Genomic DNA, 18,442 nt, shown 5'->3' with positions numbered 1-18,442 from the left:
AGCCCTTTTATACCTGTCCCAGACAGCCTGCAGCATTGAACAGAGGTGGAAGCCCCAGATATTCATGCAATAAAGACATCACAAATCATGACACGTGTGGAAACGCGGGGCAATTTTATCCCTCCCCATTGAGGACACTGAGGCTCAAATGTGCCCTGGGGAAGAGGAACGTGATGGAAGGGACAGGCCGTGACAGTCACATGAAAGGCCAGGTGCTGCTGAAGCTGACCTCACAGCACCAATAAACCCCAATGAGTTCCTAATCCCCTGGGCAGATCGGGCTTCACCTACAACACCAACATAGCCACAGCTCTCTGCTTGGCCTTCAGGAGAACTGGAGAGTAAGGAGTAGCACATGTCCCACAGGGCAGGGAGAAGGACAACGGTTAGGGATGCTCCTGAACTCCCACCCGAGTGCCTCGCAGCCCTTGCCTGTACAGGGAGATGGTGAGTGTTTGGGAGCTGCTGCAAGTGAGTGGGATGGCTTCATCCCTTCACCCAAACTTCCACCACCTCTGTTTACCAGCCCGTAAAAGGGAGGTAATGGCAGGCGTGCTGGCTGTGCACGGGATTGCAAAATGCTTCTTCAACCAATTGCCCATGACTCTTCCACATAGACAAAGTTTAGGATTAGGAAGAAATCAGGGTTTATTGGTGGTGTGAGGTCAGTTTCAGCAGTGGCTGGCTTTTCATGAAGTTATGTGTCGTGGCCTGTTCCTCCCATCGGCACCCTGTTCCCCAGAGAACGTTTGCATTTCAATGTCCCTGATGGGGAAGGATATAATTGCCCCACATCTCCAAGTGTGTCATGATTCATGCTGGCTTTATTGCCTGAAAATCTGGGACTTCAAACACCACCCCCTGCCTGACGATACAGGCTGTCTGGGACAGGTATAAAAGGGCTGAGGGCTTTGCAGCCCTCTATCCTGCTTCCTCCACTTGTCTCTAAACAGATCACCTGGTAAGTCGTGCTCTTGGAGGCTTCTTGTGGCTCTCTCCCTGACTCCATCAGTACAGCCTCTCCCCAGATCCTTGCCTAATTCTGCCTGTTCTTTGCAGTACTCCTTGCCTGCGTGGAAGATGTCCTGCTCCAGCCTGTGTGCTCCTGTGTGTGGGGTGGCCGCCCCAGTCCCAGTGGCTGACAGTGCCAATGAGCCTTGCGTGCGGCAGTGCCCCGACTCCACGGTAGTGATCCAGCCCCCGGCCACGGTGCTCACCTTGCCCGGGCCCATCCTCAGCTCCTTCCCGCAGCATGCCGTGGTCGGCTCGGCAGGAGTCCCGGGTGTTGCAGGGGGCTTTGGCGGCACTTTTGGAGGCCGTGGTGGCTTTGGGGGCTATGGAGGCCTTGGGGGTTATGGTGGCCTTTTGGGCTATGGAGGCCTTGGGGGCTATGGAGGCCTCGGAGGCTATGGGGGCTATGGAGCCTTTGGGAGCTGCGGATACGGAGGCTGGCGTCGGGGCCACAGGTACCTCAGCGGCAACTGCGGGCCCTGCTAAGCCCACCTCTGGCTCCAGCCCCTGAAGAAGGAGAGCTCTGGAGCTGCCCTGGAACTTCCCCACCTGATGTTGCCATGAAAGGCTCCCCTTTAGAATCACTGGGCTTGAGAGCTTGGAGGCCTTGTGCCTTCATGGGGCCCTTCTGTCCTTCTCCTCGCTGCTTGAGCTTCGCTTCAGGACTCAATACCCCATGATGATGCAGCTAAGCACCAGACACCTCCTGTGGCAAGGCTGCTGCTCACCAGCGCTCTGCCTTCTGCAAGGGGTCAGGGGCTGCCTTTCTGCCATCTCCCTGCTCCCCTGGACCTGAAATAAAAGCTCTGTTGCACCTCATTCTGGACCCTGTCTTTTCTGTGACCCTTCCTCCATTCGCTTCTTTCTGTGAGGTTGGGGAGCTGCCACCGGGGAGTCCTCAGGGGGCCTGCAGGCACTCCCTCACCTCCTCCCCATGCCCTGCGCAGCACGGCCATTACAAGAGGGTCGCCACAGCCTCCCCAAGGGCAAAGGCCTGGTTAGAGTCAACTGGGAGGCCACGGGACAGAGGAAGGAGGCGGAGGGCCCCCCACCAGCCTTTCCTCCAGCCCCTCGGGTTTCCCTCCTCTTCCTCCCACATCTCCATGGAGCACTTGCACGCCTTTCCCCACCACTGGGCCAGAAGCTCTTCCCTGTATACACAGCTTGCCTGCTTGTAGCTGGTGGACACAGCTCTGCCCGGGTAGGACAGCAGTGCTCCACACAGCCCCATACTGCAGACATGCTGCCAGGCCATGGCTGCCCTTCCTCACACACCAGCACACCAAGCGACCTGCACGGCCAGGCCCCCAGAACACCTGGCCACAACAGCTGTGAGGAAGCACGACTGCTGCCTCCCACCACTCTGCCCTCACCCAGCATGCAGGGGATGCTATGTGAGGCAGCACCCAGTGGTTGGCTGGGGGTCCTAGCACTGGAGCCTGGGGAGTGGTGTGGATGGGCAGAAATGGAAAAGAGGTCCTCAAGCACAAGAGGAGACACACAAACTTCTGCGCAGGTGGTGGAGGAAAGCTGTGGCTGCTCGGACAGTTTGCTGCTGTTTTCCCCTTCCCCTGTCTTGACAATTACGGGTGATGCATGTTTTCTTGAGCCCCCAGCAGCGACCAATGTGCTGCCCCACTGCTCTTCTTGATTTCCCTGACAAGAATCGTCTCCACGAAAGACCACTGTGCAGAGCTAGGATCACACGCTCGGAAGACTTTTGGGGAAGGAAGGGACATGAGGAGGGCACAGACACACACCTCCTACTCAAGTGCTCCGTGGATCTGGATGGCTGTGATGTGTTCATGGCTGTGAGGAGAACCTTGGGAAAACTTGGCTGTGTCTCCTTCACCCCTTCCCAGTGCCACCAGTTGCAGCTGGGCACATGAGCACAGTCAGCAGGTGGCAGGAGCCCTGACCATGCAGTGGCCGTCTCCCTGTCTCCCCAGACCTCCACGGGTGACCATAGAAAAGGCAATATAAAGAGGTCAAACATGCTGTGGTGGCTGTGCAAGACGTCTGTTTCTCTGTCGTGTTCTCAAAGAACATTGAGATTGAAAACATTGAGAACATTGCCATTCTTCCCGCTGAGAGAAGGGAGGAGGTTCAGGGGGCTGTCCTCTACAAGACCCACTGGGGACTCTGATCTTCAGTCGTAATGCCCTGCCCCAGCGGACCAAAGGCCCCTTAGCAAAGCCAGGAGTGCAGCCAGCGGCCTAACTGCCCCGGCTCTGAGGTTTGGGGGAAGTCTGGAAGAAGAAGGATGAAGAAATACCATGGGTCGAGAATGTGGTGCAATAGAGCTTTTATTGCAAGTCCAGGGGAGCAGGAAGATGGCAGAAAGGCAGCCCCAGGGCAGAGGCAGCCCCCAACTCCTTGCAAAAGGCAGAGAGAACGCGAGCAGCAGCCAGCCACAGGAACAGGCAGTTGGCTTTGGGCTGCATCACCCTGGGGGAGCAAGTCCTGAAGTGAAAGTCAATTGGGACAGGAGAAAAAGGGAGCTAGGCCCCATGAAGGCATAGGGCCTCCAAGCTCTGGAGACCAGTGATGATGAAGGGGAGCCCTTCCTGCTGGTGTCATGTCGGGACATACCAGGGCAGCTCTGGAGCTCTCGTTTGTCAGAGGTTGGAGCCAGAGGTGGGCTTAGCAGGGCCCGCAGTTGCCACTGAGGTACCTGTGGCTCCGACGCCAGCCGCCATATCCGCAGCTGCCAAATGCTCCATAGCCCCCATAGCCCCCAAGGCCTCCATAGCCACCAAGGCCTCCGTAACCCCCAAGGCCTCCGTAGCCCAAAAGGCCGCCATAGCCCCCAAGGCCTCCATAGCCCCCAAAGCCACCACGGCCTCCAAAAGTGCCGCCGAAGCCCCCTGCCACACCCGGGACTCCCGCTGAGCCCACCACGGCATGCTGTGGGAAGGAGCTGAGGATGGGCCCGGGCAAGGTGAGCACCGTGGCCGGGGGCTGGATCACCACGGTGGAGTCAGGGCACTGCTGCACGCAGGGCTCGTTGAAGCTGTCAGCCACTGGGGCCGGGGCGGCCACCCCACACACAGGAGCACACAGGCTGGAGCAGGACATCTTCCACGCAGGCAAGGAGTACTGCAAAGAACAGGCAGAATTAGGTAAGGATCTGGGGAGAGGCTGTACTGATGGAGTCAGGGAGAGAGCCGCGAGAAGCCTCCAAGAGCATGACTTACCAGGTGATCTGTTTAGAGACAAGTGGAAGAAGCAGGATAGAGGGCTGCAAAGACCTCAGCCCTTTTATACCTGTCCCAGACAGCCTGCGGCATCAAACATAAGTGGAAGCCCCAGATATTCATGCAAGAAAGCTGACAACCTTCATGACACAGGTGATGATGTGGGGCAATTATATCCCTCCCCACTGGGGACATGGAGGCGCAAATGTGCCCTGGGAAACAGGGAGGTGATGGCAGGGACAGACCATGACACTCACCTACATGAAAGGCCAGCAGCTGCTGAACCTGACCTCACAGCACCAATAAACCCCAATGAATTCCTAATCCCCCAGGCGGATTGGGCTTCACCCGCAATGCCAACACAGCCACAGCTCTTTGCTTGGTCTTCAGGTGAATTGGAGATCAAGGAGTACCCCTTTTCCCACAGAGCATGGAGAAGGGCAATGGTTAGGGATGCTCCTGAACTCCCACCCAAGTGTCTTGCAGCCCTTGCCTGTACAGGGTGATGGCGAGTGTTTGGAAGCTTCTGCAAGTGGGTGGGATGGCTTCATCCCTTTACCCAAACTTCCACCACCTCTGTTTACCAGCCCGTAAAAAGGAGGTAATGGCAGGCATGCAGGCTGTGCGCAGGGTTGCAAAGTGCTTCTTCGGCAAAATACCCGTGATTGTTCCACATAGGAAATGTTTAGGATTAGGAATTCATTGGGGTTTATTGGCGTTCTGAGATCAGCTTCAGCTGCTGCTGGCCTTTCATGTAGGTGAGTGTCATGGTCTGTCCCTGCCATCACCTCCCTGTTTCCCAGGGCACGTTTGCGCCTCCATGTGCCCAGTGGGGAGCGATGTAATTGCCCCACATCACCACCTGTGTCATGAAGGGTGTAAGCTTTACTGCATGAGTATCTGGGGCTTCCACTTATGTTTGATGCCAGGGGCTGTCTGGGACAGGTATAAAAGGGCTGAGGGCTTTGCAGCCCTCTATCCTGCTTCCTCCACTTGTCTCTAAACAGATCACCTGGTAAGTCATGCTCTTGGAGGCTTCTCGGGGCTCTCTCCCTGACTCCATCAATACAGCCTCTCCCCAGACCCTTACCTAATTCTGCCTGTTCTTTGCAGTACTCCTTGCCTGCGTGGAAGATGTCCTGCTCCAGCCTGTGTGCTCCTGTGTGTGGGGTGGCCGCCCCAGTCCCAGTGGCTGACAGTGCCAATGAGCCTTGCGTGCGGCAGTGCCCCGACTCCACGGTAGTGATCCAGCCCCCGGCCACGGTGCTCACCTTGCCCGGGCCCATCCTCAGCTCCTTCCCGCAGCATGCCGTGGTCGGCTCGGCAGGAGTCCCGGGTGTTGCAGGGGGCTTAGGCGGCACTTTTGGAGGCCATGGTGGCTTTGGGGGCTATGGAGGCCTTGGGGGCTATGGTGGCCTTTTGGGCTATGGAGGCCTTGGGGGCTATGGAGGCCTCGGAGGCTATGGGGGCTATGGAGCCTTTGGGAGCTGCGGATACGGAGGCTGGCGTCGGGGCCACAGGTACCTCAGCGGCAACTGCGGGCCCTGCTAAGCCCACCTCTGGCTCCAGCCCCTGAAGAAGGAGAGCTCTGGAGCTGCCCTGGAACTTCCCCACCTGATGTTGCCATGAAAGGCTCCCCTTTAGAATCACTGGGCTTGAGAGCTTGGAGGCCTTGTGCCTTCATGGGGCCCCTCTGTCCTTCTCCTCGCTGCTTGAGCTTCGCTTCAGGACTCAATACCCCATGATGATGCAGCTAAGCACCAGACACCTCCTGTGGCAAGGCTGCTGCTCACCAGCGCTCTGCCTTCTGCAAGGGGTCAGGGGCTGCCTTTCTGCCATCTCCCTGCTCCCCTGGACCTGAAATAAAAGCTCTGTTGCACCTCATTCTGGACCCTGTCTTTTCTGTGACCCTTCCTCCATTCGCTTCTTTCTGTGAGGTTGGGGAGCTGCCACCGGGGAGTCCTCAGGGGGCCTGCAGGCACTCCCTCACCTCCTCCCCATGCCCTGCGCAGCACGGGAATTACAAGAGGGTCGCCACAGCCTCCCCAAGGGCAAAGGCCTGGTTAGAGTCAACTGGGAGGCCACGGGACAGAGGAAGGAGGCGGAGGGCCCCCCACCAGCCTTTCCTCCAGCCCCTCGGGTTTCCCTCCTCTTCCTCCCACATCTCCATGGAGCACTTGCACGCCTTTCCCCACCACTGGGCCAGAAGCTCTTCCCTGTATACACAGCTTGCCTGCTTGTAGCTGGTGGACACAGCTCTGCCCGGGTAGGACAGCAGTGCTCCACACAGCCCCATACTGCAGACATGCTGCCAGGCCACGGCTGCCCTTCCTCACACACCAGCACACAAAGCGACCTGCACGGCCAGGCCCCCAGAACACCTGGCCACAACGGCTGTGAGGAGGCATGACTGCTGCCTCCCACCACTCTGCCCTCACCCAGCATGCAGGGGATGCTATGTGAGGCAGCACCCAGTGGTTGGCTGGGGGTCCTAGCACTGGAGCCTGGGGAGTGGTGTGGATGGGCAGAAATGGAAAAGAGGTCCTCAAGCACAAGAGGAGACACACAAACTTCTGCGCAGGTGGTGGAGGAAAGCTGTGGCTGCTCGGACAGTTTGCTGCTGTTTTCCCCTTCCCCTGTCTTGACAATTACGGGTGATGCATGTTTTCTTGAGCCCCCAGCAGCGACCAATGTGCTGCCCCACTGCTCTTCTTGATTTCCCTGACAAGAATCGTCTCCACGAAAGACCACTGTGCAGAGCTAGGATCACACGCTCGGAAGACTTTTGGGGAAGGAAGGGACATGAGGAGGGCACAGACACACACCTCCTACTCAAGTGCTCCGTGGATCTGGATGGCTGTGATGTGTTCATGGCTGTGAGGAGAACCTTGGGAAAACTTGGCTGTGTCTCCTTCACCCCTTCCCAGTGCCACCAGTTGCAGCTGGGCACATGAGCACAGTCAGCAGGTGGCAGGAGCCCTGACCATGCAGTGGCTGTCTCCCTGTCTCCCCGGACCTCCACGGGTGACCATAGAAAAGGCAATATAAAGAGGTCAAACATGCTGTGGTGGCTGTGCAAGACGTCTGTTTCTCTGTCGTGTTCTCAAAGAACATTGAGATTGAAAACATTGAGAACATTGCCATTCTTCCCGCTGAGAGAAGGGAGGAGGTTCAGGGGGCTGTCCTCTACAAGACCCACTGGGGACTCTGATCTTCAGTCGTAATGCCCTGCCCCAGCGGCCCAATGGCCCCATTAGCAAAGCCAGGAGTGCAGCCAGCGGCCCAACTGCCCCGGCTCTGAGGTTTGGGGGAAGTCTGGAAGAAGAAGGATGAAGAAATACCATGGGTCGAGAATGTGGTGCAATAGAGCTTTTATTGCAAGTCCAGGGGAGCAGGAAGATGGCAGAAAGGCAGCCCCAGGGCAGAGGCAGCCCCCAACTCCTTGCAAAAGGCAGAGAGAACGCGAGCAGCAGCCAGCCACAGGAACAGGCAGTTGGCTTTGGGCTGCATCACCCTGGGGGAGCAAGTCCTGAAGTGAAACTCAATTGGGACAGGAGAAAAAGGGAGCTAGGCCCCATGAAGGCATAGGGCCTCCAAGCTCTGGAGACCAGTGATGATGAAGGGGAGCCCTTCCTGCTGGTGTCATGTTGGGACGTTCCAGGGCAGCCCTGGAGCTCTCCTTCTTCAAGGGCTGGAGGCAGAGGTGGGCTTAACAGGGCCCGCAGTTGCCGCTGAGGTACCTGTGGCCCCGACGCCAGCCGCCGTATCCACAGCTCCCAAATGCTCCATAGCCCCCATAGCCTCCAAGGCCTCCATAGCTCCCAATGCCGCCATAACCCAAAAGGCCACCATAACCCCCAAGGCCTCCGTAGCCCCCAAAGCCACCACGGCCTCCAAAAGTGCCGCCGAAGCCCCCTGCCACACCCGGGACTCCCGCTGAGCCGACCACGGCATGCTGTGGGAAGGAGCTGAGGATGGGCCCGGGCAAGGTGAACACCGTGGCCGGGGGCTGGATCACCACGGTGGAGTCGGGGCACTGCTGCACGCAGGGCTCGTTGAAGCTGTCAGCCACTGGGACTGGGGCGGCCACCCCGCACACAGGGGCACACAGGCTGGAGCAGGACATCCTTCGATTTGCAGGCAAAACTGTGAGAGAAGGCAGAGCTGGGATCAGAACATCACCACATTGCAAATACCCTGTGGCTCTCCCGTTCTTGGAGCTTGTGCCCCAGGAAATGCTCTGCATCACATCAGGCAGTCAGAGCATAAAGACAATATTCATTTGGAAAGCTAGTGTAGACCACTTACTCCCCCTGACCCTTAGGACATAAGAAAAACCACATCATCCAAAGCACATGGAAAGAGACTGAGCACCCAAAGGATACAATTGCGTTGGGAAGCTCAGAGCACCATGCCTAAAAGTTTCAATATCCATCCTTTCCAGAGCTATGAAACACTACTGTCACAACCAAGCTTATACAACACTACAAAAAGAATGGTAGAACAAACACCAATAGATGCAATTGATGAAACGATTGCTGAGGAAAAGAAGAGGCACATAAGGCATGGACTTACCCAGGTGATCTGGTAAGAGACAAGTGGAGGAAGCAGGATAGAGGGCTGTGAAACCCTCAGCCCTTTTATACCTGTCCCAGACAGCCTGCAGCATTGAACAGAGGTGGAAGCCCCAGATATTCATGCAATAAAGACATCACAAATCATGACACGTGTGGAAACGCGGGGCAATTTTATCCCTCCCCATTGAGGACACTGAGGCTCAAATGTGCCCTGGGGAAGAGGAACGTGATGGAAGGGACAGGCCGTGACAGTCACATGAAAGGCCAGGTGCTGCTGAAGCTGACCTCACAGCACCAATAAACCCCAATGAGTTCCTAATCCCCTGGGCAGATCGGGCTTCACCTACAACACCAACATAGCCACAGCTCTCTGCTTGGCCTTCAGGAGAACTGGAGAGTAAGGAGTAGCACATGTCCCACAGGGCAGGGAGAAGGACAACGGTTAGGGATGCTCCTGAACTCCCACCCGAGTGCCTCGCAGCCCTTGCCTGTACAGGGAGATGGTGAGTGTTTAGGAGCTGCTGCAAGTGAGTGGGATGGCTTCATCCCTTCACCCAAACTTCCACCACCTCTGTTTACCAGCCCGTAAAAGGGAGGTAATGGCAGGCGTGCTGGCTGTGCACAGGATTGCAAAATGCTTCTTCAACCAATTGCCCATGACTCTTCCACATAGACAAAGTTTAGGATTAGGAAGAAATCAGGGTTTATTGGTGGTGTGAGGTCAGTTTCAGCAGTGGCTGGCTTTTCATGAAGTTATGTGTCGTGGCCTGTTCCTCCCATCGGCACCCTGTTCCCCAGAGAACGTTTGCATTTCAATGTCCCTGATGGGGAAGGATATAATTGCCCCACATCTCCAAGTGTGTCATGATTCATGCTGGCTTTATTGCCTGAAAATCTGGGACTTCAAACACCACCCCCTGCCTGATGATACAGGCTGTCTGGGACAGGTATAAAAGGGCTGAGGGCTTTGCAGCCCTCTATCCTGCTTCCTCCACTTGTCTCTAAACAGATCACCTGGTAAGTCGTGCTCTTGGAGGCTTCTCGGGGCTCTCTCCCTGACTCCATCAATACAGCCTCTCCCCAGACCCTTACCTAATTCTGCCTGTTCTTTGCAGTACTCCTTGCCTGCGTGGAAGATGTCCTGCTCCAGCCTGTGTGCTCCTGTGTGTGGGGTGGCCGCCCCAGTCCCAGTGGCTGACAGTGCCAATGAGCCTTGCGTGCGGCAGTGCCCCGACTCCACGGTAGTGATCCAGCCCCCGGCCACGGTGCTCACCTTGCCCGGGCCCATCCTCAGCTCCTTCCCGCAGCATGCCGTGGTCGGCTCGGCAGGAGTCCCGGGTGTTGCAGGGGGCTTAGGCGGCACTTTTGGAGGCCATGGTGGCTTTGGGGGCTATGGAGGCCTTGGGGGCTATGGTGGCCTTTTGGGCTATGGAGGCCTTGGGGGCTATGGAGGCCTCGGAGGCTATGGGGGCTATGGAGCCTTTGGGAGCTGCGGATACGGAGGCTGGCGTCGGGGCCACAGGTACCTCAGCGGCAACTGCGGGCCCTGCTAAGCCCACCTCTGGCTCCAGCCCCTGAAGAAGGAGAGCTCTGGAGCTGCCCTGGAACTTCCCCACCTGATGTTGCCATGAAAGGCTCCCCTTTAGAATCACTGGGCTTGAGAGCTTGGAGGCCTTGTGCCTTCATGGGGCCCCTCTGTCCTTCTCCTCGCTGCTTGAGCTTCGCTTCAGGACTCAATACCCCATGATGATGCAGCTAAGCACCAGACACCTCCTGTGGCAAGGCTGCTGCTCACCAGCGCTCTGCCTTCTGCAAGGGGTCAGGGGCTGCCTTTCTGCCATCTCCCTGCTCCCCTGGACCTGAAATAAAAGCTCTGTTGCACCTCATTCTGGACCCTGTCTTTTCTGTGACCCTTCCTCCATTCGCTTCTTTCTGTGAGGTTGGGGAGCTGCCACCGGGGAGTCCTCAGGGGGCCTGCAGGCACTCCCTCACCTCCTCCCCATGCCCTGCGCAGCACGGGAATTACAAGAGGGTCGCCACAGCCTCCCCAAGGGCAAAGGCCTGGTTAGAGTCAACTGGGAGGCCACGGGACAGAGGAAGGAGGCGGAGGGCCCCCCACCAGCCTTTCCTCCAGCCCCTCGGGTTTCCCTCCTCTTCCTCCCACATCTCCATGGAGCACTTGCACGCCTTTCCCCACCACTGGGCCAGAAGCTCTTCCCTGTATACACAGCTTGCCTGCTTGTAGCTGGTGGACACAGCTCTGCCCGGGTAGGACAGCAGTGCTCCACACAGCCCCATACTGCAGACATGCTGCCAGGCCACGGCTGCCCTTCCTCACACACCAGCACACAAAGCGACCTGCACGGCCAGGCCCCCAGAACACCTGGCCACAACGGCTGTGAGGAGGCATGACTGCTGCCTCCCACCACTCTGCCCTCACCCAGCATGCAGGGGATGCTATGTGAGGCAGCACCCAGTGGTTGGCTGGGGGTCCTAGCACTGGAGCCTGGGGAGTGGTGTGGATGGGCAGAAATGGAAAAGAGGTCCTCAAGCACAAGAGGAGACACACAAACTTCTGCGCAGGTGGTGGAGGAAAGCTGTGGCTGCTCGGACAGTTTGCTGCTGTTTTCCCCTTCCCCTGTCTTGACAATTACGGGTGATGCATGTTTTCTTGAGCCCCCAGCAGCGACCAATGTGCTGCCCCACTGCTCTTCTTGATTTCCCTGACAAGAATCGTCTCCACGAAAGACCACTGTGCAGAGCTAGGATCACACGCTCGGAAGACTTTTGGGGAAGGAAGGGACATGAGGAGGGCACAGACACACACCTCCTACTCAAGTGCTCCGTGGATCTGGATGGCTGTGATGTGTTCATGGCTGTGAGGAGAACCTTGGGAAAACTTGGCTGTGTCTCCTTCACCCCTTCCCAGTGCCACCAGTTGCAGCTGGGCACATGAGCACAGTCAGCAGGTGGCAGGAGCCCTGACCATGCAGTGGCTGTCTCCCTGTCTCCCCGGACCTCCACGGGTGACCATAGAAAAGGCAATATAAAGAGGTCAAACATGCTGTGGTGGCTGTGCAAGACGTCTGTTTCTCTGTCGTGTTCTCAAAGAACATTGAGATTGAAAACATTGAGAACATTGCCATTCTTCCCGCTGAGAGAAGGGAGGAGGTTCAGGGGGCTGTCCTCTACAAGACCCACTGGGGACTCTGATCTTCAGTCGTAATGCCCTGCCCCAGCGGCCCAATGGCCCCATTAGCAAAGCCAGGAGTGCAGCCAGCGGCCCAACTGCCCCGGCTCTGAGGTTTGGGGGAAGTCTGGAAGAAGAAGGATGAAGAAATACCATGGGTCGAGAATGTGGTGCAATAGAGCTTTTATTGCAAGTCCAGGGGAGCAGGAAGATGGCAGAAAGGCAGCCCCAGGGCAGAGGCAGCCCCCAACTCCTTGCAAAAGGCAGAGAGAACGCGAGCAGCAGCCAGCCACAGGAACAGGCAGTTGGCTTTGGGCTGCATCACCCTGGGGGAGCAAGTCCTGAAGTGAAACTCAATTGGGACAGGAGAAAAAGGGAGCTAGGCCCCATGAAGGCATAGGGCCTCCAAGCTCTGGAGACCAGTGATGATGAAGGGGAGCCCTTCCTGCTGGTGTCATGTTGGGACGTTCCAGGGCAGCCCTGGAGCTCTCCTTCTTCAAGGGCTGGAGGCAGAGGTGGGCTTAACAGGGCCCGCAGTTGCCGCTGAGGTACCTGTGGCCCCGACGCCAGCCGCCGTATCCACAGCTCCCAAATGCTCCATAGCCCCCATAGCCTCCAAGGCCTCCATAGCTCCCAATGCCGCCATAACCCAAAAGGCCACCATAACCCCCAAGGCCTCCGTAGCCCCCAAAGCCACCACGGCCTCCAAAAGTGCCGCCGAAGCCCCCTGCCACACCCGGGACTCCCGCTGAGCCGACCACGGCATGCTGTGGGAAGGAGCTGAGGATGGGCCCGGGCAAGGTGAACACCGTGGCCGGGGGCTGGATCACCACGGTGGAGTCGGGGCACTGCTGCACGCAGGGCTCGTTGAAGCTGTCAGCCACTGGGACTGGGGCGGCCACCCCGCACACAGGGGCACACAGGCTGGAGCAGGACATCCTTCGATTTGCAGGCAAAACTGTGAGAGAAGGCAGAGCTGGGATCAGAACATCACCACATTGCAAATACCCTGTGGCTCTCCCGTTCTTGGAGCTTGTGCCCCAGGAAATGCTCTGCATCACATCAGGCAGTCAGAGCATAAAGACAATATTCATTTGGAAAGCTAGTGTAGACCACTTACTCCCCCTGACCCTTAGGACATAAGAAAAACCACATCATCCAAAGCACATGGAAAGAGACTGAGCACCCAAAGGATACAATTGCGTTGGGAAGCTCAGAGCACCATGCCTAAAAGTTTCAATATCCATCCTTTCCAGAGCTATGAAACACTACTGTCACAACCAAGCTTATACAACACTACAAAAAGAATGGTAGAACAAACACCAATAGATGCAATTGATGAAACGATTGCTGAGGAAAAGAAGAGGCACATAAGGCATGGACTTACCCAGGTGATCTGGTAAGAGACAAGTGGAGGAAGCAGGATAGAGGGCTGTGAAACCCTCAGCCCTTTTATACCTGTCCCAGACAGCCTGCAGCATTGAACAGAGGTGGAAGCCCCAGATATTCATGCAATAAAGACATCACAAATCATGACACGTGTGGAAACGCGGGGCAATTTTATCCCTCCCCATTGAGGACACTGAGGCTCAAATGTGCCCTGGGGAAGAGGAACGTGATGGAAGGGACAGGCCGTGACAGTCACATGAAAGGCCAGGTGCTGCTGAAGCTGACCTCACAGCACCAATAAACCCCAATGAGTTCCTAATCCCCTGGGCAGATCGGGCTTCACCTACAACACCAACATAGCCACAGCTCTCTGCTTGGCCTTCAGGAGAACTGGAGAGTAAGGAGTAGCACATGTCCCACAGGGCAGGGAGAAGGACAACGGTTAGGGATGCTCCTGAACTCCCACCCGAGTGCCTCGCAGCCCTTGCCTGTACAGGGAGATGGTGAGTGTTTAGGAGCTGCTGCAAGTGAGTGGGATGGCTTCATCCCTTCACCCAAACTTCCACCACCTCTGTTTACCAGCCCGTAAAAGGGAGGTAATGGCAGGCGTGCTGGCTGTGCACAGGATTGCAAAATGCTTCTTCAACCAATTGCCCATGACTCTTCCACATAGACAAAGTTTAGGATTAGGAAGAAATCAGGGTTTATTGGTGGTGTGAGGTCAGTTTCAGCAGTGGCTGGCTTTTCATGAAGTTATGTGTCGTGGCCTGTTCCTCCCATCGGCACCCTGTTCCCCAGAGAACGTTTGCATTTCAATGTCCCTGATGGGGAAGGATATAATTGCCCCACATCTCCAAGTGTGTCATGATTCATGCTGGCTTTATTGCCTGAAAATCTGGGACTTCAAACACCACCCCCTGCCTGATGATACAGGCTGTCTGGGACAGGTATAAAAGGGCTGAGGGCTTTGCAGCCCTCTATCCTGCTTCCTCCACTTGTCTCTAAACAGATCACCTGGTAAGTCGTGCTCTTGGAGGCTTCTCGGGGCTCTCTCCCTGACTCCATCAATACAGCCTCTCCCCAGACCCTTACCTAATTCTGCCTGTTCTTTGCAGTACTCCTTGCCTGCGTGGAAGATGTCCTGCTCCAGCCTGTGTGCTCCTGTGTGTGGGGTGGCCGCCCCAGTCCCAGTGGCTGACAGTGCCAATGAGCCTTGCGTGCGGCAGTGCCCCGACTCCACGGTAGTGATCCAGCCCCCGGCCACGGTGCTCACCTTGCCCGGGCCCATCCTCAGCTCCTTCCCGCAGCATGCCGTGGTCGGCTCGGCAGGAGTCCCGGGTGTTGCAGGGGGCTTAGGCGGCACTTTTGGAGGCCATGGTGGCTTTGGGGGCTATGGAGGCCTTGGGGGCTATGGTGGCCTTTTGGGCTATGGAGGCCTTGGGGGCTATGGAGGCCTCGGAGGCTATGGGGGCTATGGAGCCTTTGGGAGCTGCGGATACGGAGGCTGGCGTCGGGGCCACAGGTACCTCAGCGGCAACTGCGGGCCCTGCTAAGCCCACCTCTGGCTCCAGCCCCTGAAGAAGGAGAGCTCTGGAGCTGCCCTGGAACTTCCCCACCTGATGTTGCCATGAAAGGCTCCCCTTTAGAATCACTGGGCTTGAGAGCTTGGAGGCCTTGTGCCTTCATGGGGCCCCTCTGTCCTTCTCCTCGCTGCTTGAGCTTCGCTTCAGGACTCAATACCCCATGATGATGCAGCTAAGCACCAGACACCTCCTGTGGCAAGGCTGCTGCTCACCAGCGCTCTGCCTTCTTCAAGGGGTCAGGGGCTGCCTTTCTGCCATCTCCCTGCTCCCCTGGACCTGAAATAAAAGCTCTGTTGCACCTCATTCTGGACCCTGTCTTTTCTGTGACCCTTCCTCCATTCGCTTCTTTCTGTGAGGTTGGGGAGCTGCCACCGGGGAGTCCTCAGGGGGCCTGCAGGCACTCCCTCACCTCCTCCCCATGCCCTGCGCAGCACGGCCATTATAAGAGGGTCGCCACAGCCTCCCCAAGGGCAAAGGCCTGGTTAGAGTCAACTGGGAGGCCACGGGACAGAGGAAGGAGGCGGAGGGCCCCCCACCAGCCTTTCCTCCAGCCCCTCGGGTTTCCCTCCTCTTCCTCCCACATCTCCATGGAGCACTTGCACGCCTTTCCCCACCACTGGGCCAGAAGCTCTTCCCTGTATACACAGCTTGCCTGCTTGTAGCTGGTGGACACAGCTCTGCCCGGGTAGGACAGCAGTGCTCCACACAGCCCCATACTGCAGACATGCTGCCAGGCCACGGCTGCCCTTCCTCACACACCAGCACACCAAGCGACCTGCACGGCCAGGCCCCCAGAACACCTGGCCACAACGGCTGTGAGGAGGCACGACTGCTGCCTCCCACCACTCTGCCCTCACCCAGCATGCAGGGGATGCTATGTGAGGCAGCACCCAGTGGTTGGCTGGGGGTCCTAGCACTGGAGCCTGGGGAGTGGTGTGGATGGGCAGAAATGGAAAAGAGGTCCTCAAGCACAAGAGGAGACACACAAACTTCTGCGCAGGTGGTGGAGGAAAGCTGTGGCTGCTCGGACAGTTTGCTGCTGTTTTCCCCTTCCCCTGTCTTGACAATTACGGGTGATGCATGTTTTCTTGAGCCCCCAGCAGCGACCAATGTGCTGCCCCACTGCTCTTCTTGATTTCCCTGACAAGAATCGTCTCCACGAAAGACCACTGTGCAGAGCTAGGATCACACGATCGGAAGACTTTTGGGGAAGGAAGGGACATGAGGAGGGCACAGACACACACCTCCTACTCAAGTGCTCCGTGGATCTGGATGGCTGTGATGTGTTCATGGCTGTGAGGAGAACCTTGGGAAAACTTGGCTGTGTCTCCTTCACCCCTTCCCAGTGCCACCAGTTGCAGCTGGGCACATGAGCACAGTCAGCAGGTGGCAGGAGCCCTGACCATGCAGTGGCCGTCTCCCTGTCTCCCCGGACCTCCACGGGTGACCATAGAAAAGGCAATATAAAGAGGTCAAACATGCTGTGGTGGCTGTGCAAGACGTCTGTTTCTCTGTCGTGTTCTCAAAGAACATTGAGATTGAAAACATTGAGAACATTGCCATTCTTCCCGCTGAGAGAAGGGAGGAGGTTCAGGGGGCTGTCCTCTACAAGACCCACTGGGGACTCTGATCTTCAGTCGTAATGCCCTGCCCCAGCGGACCAAAGGCCCCTTAGCAAAGCCAGGAGTGCAGCCAGCGGCCCAACTGCCCCGGCTCTGAGGTTTGGGGGAAGTCTGGAAGAAGAAGGATGAAGAAATACCATGGGTCGAGAATGTGGTGCAATAGAGCTTTTATTGCAAGTCCAGGGGAGCAGGAAGATGGCAGAAAGGCAGCCCCAGGGCAGAGGCAGCCCCCAACTCCTTGCAAAAGGCAGAGAGAACGCGAGCAGCAGCCAGCCACAGGAACAGGCAGTTGGCTTTGGGCTGCATCACCCTGGGGGAGCAAGTCCTGAAGTGAAAGTCAATTGGGACAGGAGAAAAAGGGAGCTAGGCCCCATGAAGGCATAGGGCCTCCAAGCTCTGGAGACCAGTGATGATGAAGGGGAGCCCTTCCTGCTGGTGTCATGTCGGGACATACCAGGGCAGCTCTGGAGCTCTCGTTTGTCAGAGGTTGGAGCCAGAGGTGGGCTTAGCAGGGCCCGCAGTTGCCACTGAGGTACCTGTGGCTCCGACGCCAGCCGCCATATCCGCAGCTGCCAAATGCTCCATAGCCCCCATAGCCCCCAAGGCCTCCATAGCCACCAAGGCCTCCGTAACCCCCAAGGCCTCCGTAGCCCAAAAGGCCGCCATAGCCCCCAAGGCCTCCATAGCCCCCAAAGCCACCACGGCCTCCAAAAGTGCCGCCGAAGCCCCCTGCCACACCCGGGACTCCCGCTGAGCCCACCACGGCATGCTGTGGGAAGGAGCTGAGGATGGGCCCGGGCAAGGTGAGCACCGTGGCCGGGGGCTGGATCACCACGGTGGAGTCAGGGCACTGCTGCACGCAGGGCTCGTTGAAGCTGTCAGCCACTGGGGCCGGGGCGGCCACCCCGCACACAGGAGCACACAGGCTGGAGCAGGACATCTTCCACGCAGGCAAGGAGTACTGCAAAGAACAGGCAGAATTAGGTAAGGATCTGGGGAGAGGCTGTACTGATGGAGTCAGGGAGAGAGCCGCGAGAAGCCTCCAAGAGCATGACTTACCAGGTGATCTGTTTAGAGACAAGTGGAAGAAGCAGGATAGAGGGCTGCAAAGACCTCAGCCCTTTTATACCTGTCCCAGACAGCCTGCGGCATCAAACATAAGTGGAAGCCCCAGATATTCATGCAAGAAAGCTGACAACCTTCATGACACAGGTGATGATGTGGGGCAATTATATCCCTCCCCACTGGGGACATGGAGGCGCAAATGTGCCCTGGGAAACAGGGAGGTGATGGCAGGGACAGACCATGACACTCACCTACATGAAAGGCCAGCAGCTGCTGAACCTGACCTCACAGCACCAATAAACCCCAATGAATTCCTAATCCCCCAGGCGGATTGGGCTTCACCCGCAATGCCAACACAGCCACAGCTCTTTGCTTGGTCTTCAGGTGAATTGGAGATCAAGGAGTACCCCTTTTCCCACAGAGCATGGAGAAGGGCAATGGTTAGGGATGCTCCTGAACTCCCACCCAAGTGTCTTGCAGCCCTTGCCTGTACAGGGTGATGGCGAGTGTTTGGAAGCTTCTGCAAGTGGGTGGGATGGCTTCATCCCTTTACCCAAACTTCCACCACCTCTGTTTACCAGCCCGTAAAAAGGAGGTAATGGCAGGCATGCAGGCTGTGCGCAGGGTTGCAAAGTGCTTCTTCGGCAAAATACCCGTGATTGTTCCACATAGGAAATGTTTAGGATTAGGAATTCATTGGGGTTTATTGGCGTTCTGAGATCAGCTTCAGCTGCTGCTGGCCTTTCATGTAGGTGAGTGTCATGGTCTGTCCCTGCCATCACCTCCCTGTTTCCCAGGGCACGTTTGC

At 57.2% G+C, this 18,442-nt stretch overlaps 6 protein-coding genes across 6 annotated transcripts; 4 read left to right on the top strand and 2 right to left on the bottom strand.

The window, feature by feature from the left end:
• The first annotated feature begins 951 nt into the window (after positions 1-951).
• LOC308183604 (uncharacterized protein) lies at positions 952-2,695 on the top strand. The gene has a single exon (XM_080569818.1). It carries the CDS (start codon positions 1,081-1,083, stop codon positions 1,495-1,497), a length of 417 nt encoding a protein of 138 aa, XP_080425944.1. The 5' UTR covers positions 952-1,080; the 3' UTR covers positions 1,498-2,695.
• Positions 2,696-3,654: 959 nt separating this feature from the next.
• On the bottom strand, positions 3,655-9,257 carry LOC308183541 (uncharacterized protein; the record flags this gene model as incomplete). Its single annotated transcript, XM_080569735.1, has 3 exons — positions 7,923-9,257; positions 6,861-6,990; positions 3,655-4,252 (listed from the first exon to the last, which is right to left on the bottom strand). The coding sequence occupies exons 1-3, from the start codon at positions 8,452-8,454 to the stop codon at positions 3,655-3,657; spliced, it is 1,260 nt and encodes a 419-aa protein (XP_080425861.1). The 5' UTR covers positions 8,455-9,257.
• On the top strand, positions 5,061-6,205 carry LOC308183607 (uncharacterized protein). The gene has a single exon (XM_080569821.1). It carries the CDS (start codon positions 5,343-5,345, stop codon positions 5,757-5,759), a length of 417 nt encoding a protein of 138 aa, XP_080425947.1. The 5' UTR covers positions 5,061-5,342; the 3' UTR covers positions 5,760-6,205.
• Positions 9,258-9,436: 179 nt separating the features above from the next.
• On the top strand, positions 9,437-10,777 carry LOC308183606 (uncharacterized protein). Its single transcript, XM_080569820.1, has one exon. It carries the CDS (start codon positions 9,922-9,924, stop codon positions 10,336-10,338), a length of 417 nt encoding a protein of 138 aa, XP_080425946.1. The 5' UTR covers positions 9,437-9,921; the 3' UTR covers positions 10,339-10,777.
• A 1,323-nt stretch (positions 10,778-12,100) lies between these two features.
• LOC308183540 (uncharacterized protein) lies at positions 12,101-18,132 on the bottom strand. The gene is made up of 3 exons (XM_080569734.1): positions 17,078-18,132; positions 13,363-13,371; positions 12,101-13,027 (listed from the first exon to the last, which is right to left on the bottom strand). Exons 1-3 carry the CDS (start codon positions 17,507-17,509, stop codon positions 12,497-12,499), a joined length of 972 nt encoding a protein of 323 aa, XP_080425860.1. The 5' UTR covers positions 17,510-18,132; the 3' UTR covers positions 12,101-12,496.
• Positions 14,015-15,136, top strand: LOC308183609 (uncharacterized protein). Its single transcript, XM_080569823.1, has one exon. It carries the CDS (start codon positions 14,501-14,503, stop codon positions 14,915-14,917), a length of 417 nt encoding a protein of 138 aa, XP_080425949.1. The 5' UTR covers positions 14,015-14,500; the 3' UTR covers positions 14,918-15,136.
• Positions 18,133-18,442: the final 310 nt, after the last annotated feature.

Source organism: Anser brachyrhynchus (assembly GCF_964034855.1).
Source record: "Anser brachyrhynchus genome assembly, chromosome: 28".
NCBI classification, from domain to species: Eukaryota; Metazoa; Chordata; class Aves; order Anseriformes; family Anatidae; genus Anser; species Anser brachyrhynchus.
The sequence above is the reverse complement of the archived record's forward strand: the minus strand, read 5'-3'. Positions and strand labels throughout refer to the sequence as shown.